The 11520-nt window shown below is 43.1% G+C and overlaps 2 protein-coding genes across 2 annotated transcripts; both read left to right on the forward strand.

Moving 5' to 3' along the window:
- The first annotated feature begins 2235 nt into the window (after window positions 1–2235).
- Window positions 2236–4213, forward strand: LOC118409862 (arginine-hydroxylase NDUFAF5, mitochondrial-like). The gene is made up of 3 exons (XM_035811227.1): window positions 2236–2587; window positions 2710–3073; window positions 3862–4213. The coding sequence occupies exons 1-3, from the start codon at window positions 2265–2267 to the stop codon at window positions 4093–4095; spliced, it is 921 nt and encodes a 306-aa protein (XP_035667120.1). The 5' UTR covers window positions 2236–2264; the 3' UTR covers window positions 4096–4213.
- Window positions 4214–7145: 2932 nt separating this feature from the next.
- Window positions 7146–10940, forward strand: LOC118405208 (laminin subunit beta-1-like). The gene is made up of 5 exons (XM_035804614.1): window positions 7146–8088; window positions 8600–8728; window positions 9363–9415; window positions 9572–9760; window positions 10196–10940. Exons 1-5 carry the CDS (start codon window positions 8001–8003, stop codon window positions 10307–10309), a joined length of 573 nt encoding a protein of 190 aa, XP_035660507.1. The 5' UTR covers window positions 7146–8000; the 3' UTR covers window positions 10310–10940.
- The last annotated feature ends 580 nt before the right edge of the window (window positions 10941–11520 follow it).

The raw sequence follows: 11520 nt of genomic DNA on the forward strand, positions 1-11520 counted from the left end.
TCAACCTTTGCTTGGAGAGTAGGAAAAGCGTAGACGTGGAACAGATAGGGGTAAGCCGACCAAAGGAATACAGCTTTGCGACCTCAGGATTGATAGATCGACCATTGGGCCAAATTCTTCCTTTTCAAGTGGGGTGCTTATGTGTCAAATGTAAAAAAAAATCATGAGATAGTGATCAAAATCATACTACATGTAATAGTATAGGCTAAGTTTTCTAAACGTTCCGCAAAACTGAAGTTCTAAGTTGTAGCAAATCGTCAATTTAATTAGGACAAGAACGCTCCGCAAACAGTCCCTTCACACTTTTGAGGAAATGCGTACATATATGTGACGCTTTTGTCTACTATTATGCCAATACGCCAATTACGTCCATATATTCCCATTGTCGATGTGAGCACACAGCTCGTTCGCTGTGAGCACACAGGCGTTCGCTGAGCACGCAGCCCCTTTTCTGCGTGAACACAGCTCGTTCGCTGTGAGCACACAGCTCGTTCGCTGAGCACGCAGCCCCTTTTCTGCGTGAACACAGCTCGTTCGCTAAGCACACAGCCGCTTTGCTGTGAGCACACAGCTCCTTCGCTAAAACAAGTTTTGACCCAATGGTCCATCGTAGAAATCAACCAATTTTCTGTGTAATTTGAAATTTGTGGACTCGTGTGGTGTAACGGCAGGGCGTTTGGGCCCTAACCCAGAGCTGTTGGGTTCAAATCCATTGATGTGCCACCGTTCTTGTGCCCTTGGGAAAGGCACTTTACACAACTATCCACAGTTCACTCAGGTGAAAATGGGTACCTAGCTGTCATGGCTGCGATTAGAGAAGTTTTTAGTCTAGAACCCGTCCCTTCGTCAATGAATAAGGTCTCATTGATGTATTACTCCGCGAGTGGACACCCTAAAAGAGATCCGAGCCAAAAATGAACGGCTGCACGGACGCATGTTTTTAGCGGTGAGAAATTCCCTTTTAGCCAGCGGAACTGATCTCAAAAGTTAGATTGGTGAAAGCTTATTTGTAACTGAAGAAATTAGCAGGTAAAGTTTTGCAGCCGCGCGCTAGGTCGGAGGTACACAGTCGTGGGTTCTGAGTGGTGCGGTTGTACAATAGCAGCGAAAACGTGCCTTTTGTGGGGATTGACTAATCGTAGCTTGTAATTGCTATAAAAAAAGTTCCTATGTATAGTTTACATTGGCAATTTTTTCCCACGATATAGGGTAAATGTGCTCGACATAGAATGAAAAATCTGCTGAAATTTCACGCAGCTTCATTATGAACGCGCCCATTTAAACCACGAATTATAACATAGAAGTCTATGGAAAGAAGAAACTCATCAATGAGACCATAACCCAACCGTGACATTCTCTTGCGCAGAGACGAAACAGCGTCCTAGAACTCCGACTGGTTCAAACTTTGCTTACCTGCCTTCCATTTCGAATATTATGAGCATCACCACAAACCAAATGTCAGCCAATCAGAGATAGCCTTTTATGTTGTCCGCACACACGGGGACCCGAACAAACTTAGCCCGTACCACTTCGGTAACTTCGCATGCACACACGGGGGACCCGAACAAACCCAGGCCGTACCACTACGATAACAGTCCGTACGGAAACTTCGCACACACGGAGGACCCGAACAAATGAAATCCAGTCCGTACCACTACGGTATTTTCGCACACAAGGGGGACCCTAACAAACACAGTCCGTACCACTACGGTTTAAATATACCGCGCGTACCACTTCCGGGTACCCGTCATCCCTAGCGAAAACCCTGAGTGGGGTTTCAAGTTCAGGGGAGACGATGCCATTAGAATTTCACCCACTAATACATGCGTTCCAATGGGAGAGTTGAGGAAACAAATATGCAATTATCTCAAGTATAAAAAGTTCAAGCCATACAAACTTACCTTCAAATGATAGCCTACTATCTCAGTCTCGGCAAATTCCTTGGCAAGAATTTCTATACGGCTAATCTTTTGATACACCCTCCTGATTAGAGCCCTTGGATTGGCCCATTTGGCTGAAAACAGCATTCTGGCGACGATACCACTATTTCAGGGGGGTGCGGAAACCCCCTCGATGGAGGAAGGTCATTTTTTACAACTAATTCTACCAGTGTAGGGTCTTTCCTACTGCAGCCACTCCCAAAATGCCCAGATTTCACATAAAATCCCACCAAGAAAGGCTTTTCAATGGGTTAAAGCCTTGTTTTTATTTGATCTCTCATCGTGGGCTCTAGGCGCCTGCGCTAATGCTTACGTCACCCCTTCATGATCGAACTTTGGAACTCTTTTGGGGTCGTCGCGTTGCAGCAACGTTTGGGACTAGAGGCTCTTCAAGGGTCGGGGCAGTTTTGTTTCGTTGACCACGACAGAACCTTTACAATGAATGCAACAACTGCTGACCACTACTCCCAGAACCGCTCCTACCAACACAGTTTCGGGGTTGAGGTGCTGCAGCAGTACCTGGCGTGGGAGGGGGGCGACACAGTTCTGGACGCAGGGTGTGGCACGGGGGAGATCTGCAGATACATGTCTCAACAGCCAGGGGTCGCTTCTGTGCAGGCATTCGACGTGTCTGCTGGATTCGTCAGGTAAAGATGCTGCCAATAATGCATGGTTTTAAAAAAATTATTAACTTTGTAGTTACAGAGTATCTAGATATAAAGCTGCTCAAACATGTTTTAAACCATTCTCCATTCCAATTCTTCTGCAGCTACGCCAACCAGAATAACTCAGCTCCAAACGTCCGCTATGACGTGGCCGATGTTTCTGACATATCCACTTATAAGCCAGAGTGGAAAGGTGGCTTCAGCAAGGCCGTCTGTCTCGCGGTGCTGCACTGGCTCCAGGACAAGGAAGCAGCACTAAAAGCGATACATTCATGCCTGAGGTCACGTGGAGAAATCTTGCTATCTTGCGACACCGAGGACAGCAGCTTCTATCGAACCTCACACAACATGGCTTCGCACCCCAAGTGGCAGCCCTATTTGGGAGATTTTGCGCCGAACCTGTTTCCGTGGCCTTCCGGTGATCTCGTGGAGAACCGTAGCCGCCTGATGCAGGAGTGCGGGTTTGAGGTATGGATACTACGGGTACCTAAGGTTTTGTACGAACCCTACGAGATTCGTGCGAACATTATGTGATACGCACGAATCATTATGCGAAAACGCACGAGCCTTATGAAAATTACACAAATCACTCACTATGCAAAAACGTACGAACCTTATGTGATTCGCACGAATCACTATGTGACACACACGAACCTTATGCGACTTGCACGAACCTTATGCGGATGACGTAATGTCACGTGGTCGGCTTGGTTCGCATAAGGCTCCTGCAAATCGCATAAGGTTCGTGCGAGTCGAATAGTGATTCGTGCGAATCACATAAGGTTCGTACGTTTTCGCATAGTGATTCGTGTGATTTTCATAAGGTTCGTGCGTTTAATTTAGTTATTTTATGAAGCCCATTAGCTGACATAAAATACTTGTAAGCAGCAAAACTTCCTGGACATAAAACGCACAAACAAATGAAATACTACTTAAAAGTCCTTACATCTAGAATCTACATTGTAACGTTACATCTCGTCAAATTGACTGATTCATATACATAATGAGTTACTAATAACATGCTATTTTCCAGCATATATTTCGTGCATTTATCCGGCTGATGTAATAAGGCGAAGTTATCAAGCTGGGCCGCACCGGTTTGGGATTTTGGGATTCCGTGCAGTTAACAGGAGTATATTGCGTTAATCTGTTGTGCTATTCATTGGCTTCTACTGTACATGGCAAGCCGTCCCACGCGGATATGGACCTGTACAAGAATGTCTTTTTCATGACATTCGTATTTGGTTTCGTTTTAGGTACTTTCATGTCACATCAAACCGCATCAGCAGTCCTTCGAGTCTAAGGCAAAGCTGATGGAAGCCCTCCGCGGTATTTTTCCGCACCTGAACTACATACCACAGGAAAAGCACGAAGAGTTCTTCGATGACCTGTTTGAGATGGCCAAAGACATGCATATGGTGTCTACGGGCGGAGATTCTGGTTACATAGGGAAGAATGATACTTTAGTCCTTCATGCCCGAAAGCTGTGAATTCACTCACATTGCAAATTGGATCTACAAGATTATGAGAGAGATTCTCTTCTTGGCTTTACTTCAATGGCAGTACTTCCGCTTTTTGTAATAGTCTTGATTTGTTGATGGCAGGTAGCTTTTTACCTCCATGAAATGTCATGGAGGTTATATTTTCTGTTATGTGTCTCTGTCTGTGTAGATGATTACTCAATAACGGCTGGATGGATTGGTTTCATACTTGTTGTGTTGGTGGGGTATGATGAAAGCTCGAATCGATGAGATCTTGGGAGCCGTATCTGTCGTTATAATCGATGTAATAATATCAGAAATCACCCCTATATTTGAGATATATTGGTACAGGCATCGTGCTGTATGTGTTTGTTAATGGGCTTAACTGCAAGCAGATAGTGAGGTGACAGCTGTTTGGGGAACCCCCAGTAGTTTTATTTATGTCTGCTTAGGACTGTTTGAAATATTTGTAACAGTTGGCACAGTACTAGTAGTTACCTCCATGAAATGTCATGGAATGGAGGTTATATTTTCTGTTATGTGTCTTTGTCTGTGTACAAGATTACTCAAGAACGGCTGGATGGATTGGTTTCATACTTGTTGTGTTGGTGGGGTGTGATGAAAGCTCGAATCGATGTGATTTTGGGTGCCGTATCTGTCGTTATAATCGATGTAATAATATCAGAAATCCCCCCTATATCTGCGATATATTGGAACAGGCATCGTGCTTTAAGTGTTTGTTAATGGGCTTAGCTCCAAGCAGATAGTGAGGTGATTTGTATGACAGCTGTTTGGGGAACCCCGAGTTTTTTGAATATGATAATTAGTTTTATTTATGTCTGCTTAAGATATCATGGAGATGTGAAGCGTAAGTATAATTGTAAGAAGTTGAGGTACATTTAACGGTAATGCTTAACAGGTATGGATGTCTCACATACTGTACTGCTGATTTGAGTGACATGGTGATTAAAATGCCATTAGGTCCTCTCATCTTAGATGGGTTGAGTGTCAGAAGTTTTATGGGCGATACAGATGTTCTGATTTCGTTACGATAAGGGACAGTTGTTAGTTGTCTCTTTCGTAGCCAATGGTACTTGTTTTTTAGCAGACGGGGTTGGCGCCAAGTATTCATCTTACAGTTGATGTAGCTATCAGAGGAAAGTGTCACCATCTGAATAAAGTTGGCCACATCCCTTCTTCTTTCTGAGCTTCCCAACTTCCTCCCACCACACCGCTCTGAGGCACATAGTCGAACCTCAATAATGCTGACAACCTTAGACAGTTTAAATGCCAAACATCAAGCTTAAGGAACACCACGTTACCATATGCCGTCGACCTCTTAAACGCACATTACACAATTAAGTGTCACATTTTAATAATTACTAATCAGATGGACATCCTCTGTGTCATTAAATAAATACACCACTACTTTCCCATAACATTTATAACCATTACTCCCAAATACAACCGACTATAAACATACATACCATCCACAAAAAAGCAATAAATATTTCATGGAGGTATGAGGTCCCCGAACTCTAGTTTTTTATGTGGGGAAAAAGTGGTGACAATGGTGAAGGTCTGGGCCGCCTAACAACTTGCTCTAGAACTGCAGAACGTTAAAATCTATAACGGATGATAACTGAACAAAGGAACAGCAAATTTCCATGATATTCGGTATGCAGGAAGCTTAGACGGGTGGGGTGGGGGTGGGGGCGTACGGAAGAACAGGACATTCGTGCCAACAGAAAAGCTCGGTGTGGACAGCAGATGTCTACGAATCCTGTGGGTTTGCCCTAATAAATGTGTGTGTGTTATCATACTACGAAATTTATAGTACAGATATGTACTTGTAACGCTGAGTTGCCATAAGTTTTAATATCAATATCTTTAACGCTGGTTTACCTTTATCCGCATGGTAACCTATATCCGTTGTTTAAAAAAAACAGGGTATTTCAGGATATCAAATTGACGGACTGTTGCTCAAATTGAAATCTTTTCAATGTATAGAAAATATTCAAAATGTTGCAGTTTTAAACCACCGTCTGTCGACTTGATTTCACTAAATATGCTGTTTTTAAAAACAACGAATATAGGTTACTTCGCGGATAAAGGTGAACTAGCGTTACCAATAGTTCATTCCATTGCTATACGTGTAACTGCAGCTGTAGTACACGGTGTAGGATTCATGGTTTTTGTTCAGTATTAGCATAGGGACGAACATAACAGCTGTATAGCTTTGACTAGTTTACTTCATCGGGGAATTGAAGGTGTACAAGAAAAAAGGCATACCACTAAATGCATTAGAAACGCATTAAAACGTCCGAACACAAAATAAAATGCTTGGATATCAAATAAAGCTATATCCGTTGTATCTCACCCTTCCATATCTGTTTATCTGTGTATTGCGATGTTGGAGTAGTTTATGAGTTAAAAAGGGACATCGATATACGATTAGTTTATAAGAATGAAGACCTTTATTGCACATTTTTGCCACACCTAGCTAAGTACAGGTATTTATTACATGTATATTCGCGTAATATTCGTGTAATATATTTTTTTTTCTTCATTTGTAAACAGTCAAACTACGGTTTCTATTTCGAATTTTGTGAAAGGTGAATTTTCCTGAACTTGTCGTCCATGCGCAGGAGGTTGACAGCCGTCAATGGTCACGTGGCAGGCACGCGATAGTCACGTGGTAGGCATGGGATGGTCACGGGGCAGGCATGCGATGGTCGTCCGACTATCCTGCAAAGACAATATCCAATTAAATCGTGCAAAGTTAGATATGTATGACCCATGAGTTTATAATTGTAATGGGATCCATGAGGTATGATATAAAAGGCAGCAATCCTTTTTTAGATATTCATTGCCAAACTCTGGAACAGAATTGGCCCCTATAGTAAAAAAAAAACCGCTATGGGGCAAAACCCTACTCTCCCCTCAAAGAGCTATCTACCACTCAAAAATCCTGATCATAGCATTTCAAGAACACGAGATATCAAACCGGAATCTCCGCTGCAGCACCATAACACGATGCTAGGGGGGGGGGGCATATAACCAACAGGAAGACCTACCTCCATACCATTTATCAGAACATTCCATCCAAGAGATCACTAGTTAATTGCGAAAAGACATCTCCGTGTCAAACACATTACAATGAAACCTGGCGCAGGCAACCACCTGCCGTCAGAGGACACATTGAAACAGTCCCGTCCATTTTTACATAGTTAAGACCCCTCCCTAGCAACCACCTGTCTTCCCCAACCAGAAACCACTTTTTTACAGTCCCAAAGGGGCATTCAACCTACCCAAACCAACCAAAATTGATTGACAGCAGCTAGAAGCCACTTTATATGCGGAATTATGTGGGAAGAGTTCCCTTGGACTTTGAGACTTGTTTTCCTTAGGTTCTTTATTAGTTACGTCTTGGTAATGTTAGTTAGTGTCACATGTATTGACATTAGCCAGGATTGCCATACATGCATTGATCATCCGACCATCGACCAACCTGCCCTCAGCAACCATTTTTACTCGGTTGCTCAGGACCAGACGACAGCACGAAGTTTGGTCACACTAAAATGACACTCAGTCTGGCAGGCCAACATCGCCTTTATGGACTCGGCACCGTGTTCTTGGGTTCAAAGGAGCGCTTAGTCACCTTAAGCTTGATCTTGAATTTGATATGCCTGTGAACTTGGGCGCACTGAAAAGTCGCAATGTTTACGTGCTTCTACTATTATGTCTTTTGTAAAGTCTTCTTTGTGTAACAACAAAGGGATTAGCGGGTTCCAATATATATAGGCATGCGTAGACGCACATATACACACGCACATAAAGGGTTCCAAAGTATCTTATAACGCAGAGGTGGAGTTTATATAAACTTGTCTCCCTCAAATCTGTTTCTGGCTATCATGACGCAGTTGAGCTCCAGCATGGACGGCAAATACTTTCTCATCATCATCGCGTTTGTTGCAGTCACCAGTTTTGATGGATGCGAAGGTGGGTCTCCTTGTTGCTGTGCACTTTAAACTTTAGTATGTTTTATACCCCTGCGGTTTTCAGGTGAAAAATACGCGCAACCCTCTGTCGATCTTCAATATGTCCGATCTTCCATCGATACGCCCGAAGATCGTGGATAATGTGAGAGGGGTATTAGGACGCGGTCACATATGTCGTGCGATCGTCGCACGATTTTGATGCCATAGGATTTTCAAGCAGGCTGTGACAGAACCAACCACCGACAGGGATACAAGACAGCCGTTTGTGTTACAAGACTCTGAAGGAAACATGCATGGATGTCCCCCCAAACGTCTAAAGTTAGCAATCGTGCGACGACCGCAAGAATTTTGTAATCGTGCCCTACGTATGAGAAGCTACATGTATCACTTAAGACATACAACCTTCCTCTAGTTTCAGACTTAAAATGTCATGAAAGTTTGCCACAAAATCATCGTTGATTTCAAGAAGCTACAAATTAATGGGCAGTGTCGCCTCTATCTGTAACTTTAAGGTGGTTTCTTGTGCCACGGTCCAACCAAACTGAACTGCACCGACATGATCGGCTGCGTCAAAGCCACGGACCGCTGTAACGGAGTCATCGACTGCTGGGACCGCTCGGATGAAGAAAACTGCAGACTGTGTAAGTACGAACGGACGTGGCCTTTTACAATGCGTTTGGTACGTGTTACATTTAACGTAAAGCACATAGATGATGATAGACCTTTGATGAGGAAATGAAGGATAGTTTGGTTCTACGTTAGATGGAATGTCTAAAAATAGCCACAGATAACGGTGGGTAACGGTACAGAAAATTCAGGTCCAGGTGTACAGAGAATTAGGTTCAGGTCCGAACCTGAACCTGGACTTAATTGTTTTTAAAAACTTGTGAAAAGGCAATACTCAAAACAATGGTCCATTTCACTACAAAGGTATCTGTTTGGTGGAGTTACAGACTTCCCCTGGCGTCTTAAAATCCTATCGTCATGTAAACAATACTAATGCCGGCCCCGTTAACTTAGACCAAGTTAGAATGTAGAAACTTGATAAAACTTACTACTTCGCTCTTGTTTTTCTTAGACTGGTAAGCGCCAAAACCCGTGAACGCCTGCCGGTATAATCTGTTCGTTTTCTAATCGGTCCAACATCCGGTCTACTGATTTTTTCACCTCCGGTCCAACAAGAAAACAAAAATTCCCGTTATCCAAGTCACAGAGATATTCGATAATAACAAGAAATCTATTTCATGATAAGTATCATCCTTGTCTTTTTGACAGCTTGCTTCTGCTATGGTCATTCCAACAAGTGCGCTGCCGAAGGCGTCTGTGATGTAAGTATACACACCGATTTGTGATTTCCTTGCATCAGAGATTTTCTTGAAATTTTAGATATGGAATCCTTAAAGATCTAACTGAAATCTTCGCTTTCGAACTATCAGTTCCTTAATCTAGAAATTTCACACCTTCTTTGTGTGCCTTTTTCCCAGGACTGCCAGCACAACACAGCCGGCGCACGGTGTGACCAGTGCAAGCCCGGCTACATCGGCATGGCCACCCGGGGCACCCCGTACGACTGCCAGCCCATCCAGTATGTGCAGGTGGTTCAGCAACCGCTTCAGCAGGTGATGCAGGTGGTTCAGAAACCGGCCCAGCAGGTGTTCATGCAACCAGTCCAGGTGAGGCAAAAGAAACTGTCCCGTTTTTCTGAAATATTTTTTTTGTCTGACTGTGCGGGCAATTCTAACAGTGCCAAAACGCTGTTACTCATTGACAAGCAACGTTAACTGGATATGATTTTGGAAACGGTCAGATGTTTCAACTACCATCCACTAGTTTTCGTCTGTGACACGGAAGTGATCTGGAAGAATTGTCCTCATTCATAGTTAGGGTGTAAAAGACAAGTTTCTTCCAGATCACTTCCGTGTCACTGACGACAACTAGTGGATGCTAGTTGAAACGTCTTACCGTTTCCAAAATCATATCCAGTTGCTTGAGTAACTGCTTTTTGGCGTATCTTATTACTTGGATGTCTAATCTTCATCGACAAATTCTGACAGTGATTTTGACATCGATATCTTTATTCATCATCGGGTTGTGATTTGGTTGCACAGGTCATGCAACCCCTGGCTGTCCGACTGCAGCCCATGGCTTACCAAGTCAAGCAACCAGTGCAGGTGCAGCCAGTCGCCATGCCAGTCATGATGCGTCGTGGCAAGAAAGGCTGACCAATAGCAACCGTCTGTAGGGCGTGTTGACGTGACGTCATTGGTTTGTTTGCTGTATTTTGAAGTCCTGTATGCAAATGAGTGAATCGTTATGACGTTATGGCGCTCTACATCAGTCACTTTTACTCTTGATTTTGTGATGAATTCAAGTAGAATACAATCATTTTGTGACTTACGCTGCTGTCTTACGACGATAGAGCAAATTTTGCACGTTGTTAAGCTCAGAACTATGTTGCGAGGTTATTGACTTTTCGAGTACATTTCCACTACTGGATTTAATCGTGTGACATTGAAGCAATGGAATGCATGGAATTTGATGCTAACGTTATAAGCAGTGTTATTAACAGTGATAGTGTTGTGAGCTTGTGGTTAAGTATATGCTCCTCTTAATTTTTCTCATACCTTTTTGCAATGTTTGGAGTAATTAAAATGCACAAAGAAGTAATTCAAGTCACAAACATTTTTAAAAAAACTGGCGACAAGTAAGAAAAATGTACCAAACTATGACTTGTACTTGACAATGTCTTGCGAAAACAGTACGCAGGTTGTGCATTGTGAAGCTCAATATTCACGTTGCTAGAAAAAGTATTTTTCTGTTTAATACATTTCTATAGCTCCACCGCTGGATTTAATTGTGTGGTATTGAAGTGATAATAAATGTATTTAGTCATGGAACGTGCAGCTTCTAATCGTTTCTGTAACAGTTAGAGTGTTAACGTTGTGACTGTTGCGGTATATGTCCTCCTCTGATTAAGTATTCACACATCTGTGCAGTCTAGCTTGAATATCGGTTTGGTTAGTTTAGCGGGGCTCCCATACTTCCCACTCACCAACTCAGTAAACTAACCAAGCTGATACTCTTGCTATAGGCAGTCCGCCCATGCTATGTCTAAACATGCTCTCACTGACTGAATCTGTCTCAAGAACACATTCAACTGACAGGACATTAATTCGAGTAGCAGTTAGTACCTGAACCAGGCTCCCGGACAGTATAGTAAAGACATTGCTGAAAGATTGACCCTCCATGCTTTTAAAACATAGGCCCGCCACTATCTTTTCAAGATGCAAAAAACGCTTAGACGGCTGTGAACCACTTGTAACGGTCTCCACTTTCTAGTTACGATTGTACCCGCAGAGGTAAGCTACAGGTGAACAGTAGGTAGGTCACATCCGGGACTTTTGGTTTAGGGGTAAATGACCCCTGGAACTCA

The sequence above is a fragment of the Branchiostoma floridae genome, chromosome 2 (assembly GCF_000003815.2).
Source record: "Branchiostoma floridae strain S238N-H82 chromosome 2, Bfl_VNyyK, whole genome shotgun sequence".
NCBI lineage: Eukaryota > Metazoa > Chordata > Leptocardii > Amphioxiformes > Branchiostomatidae > Branchiostoma > Branchiostoma floridae.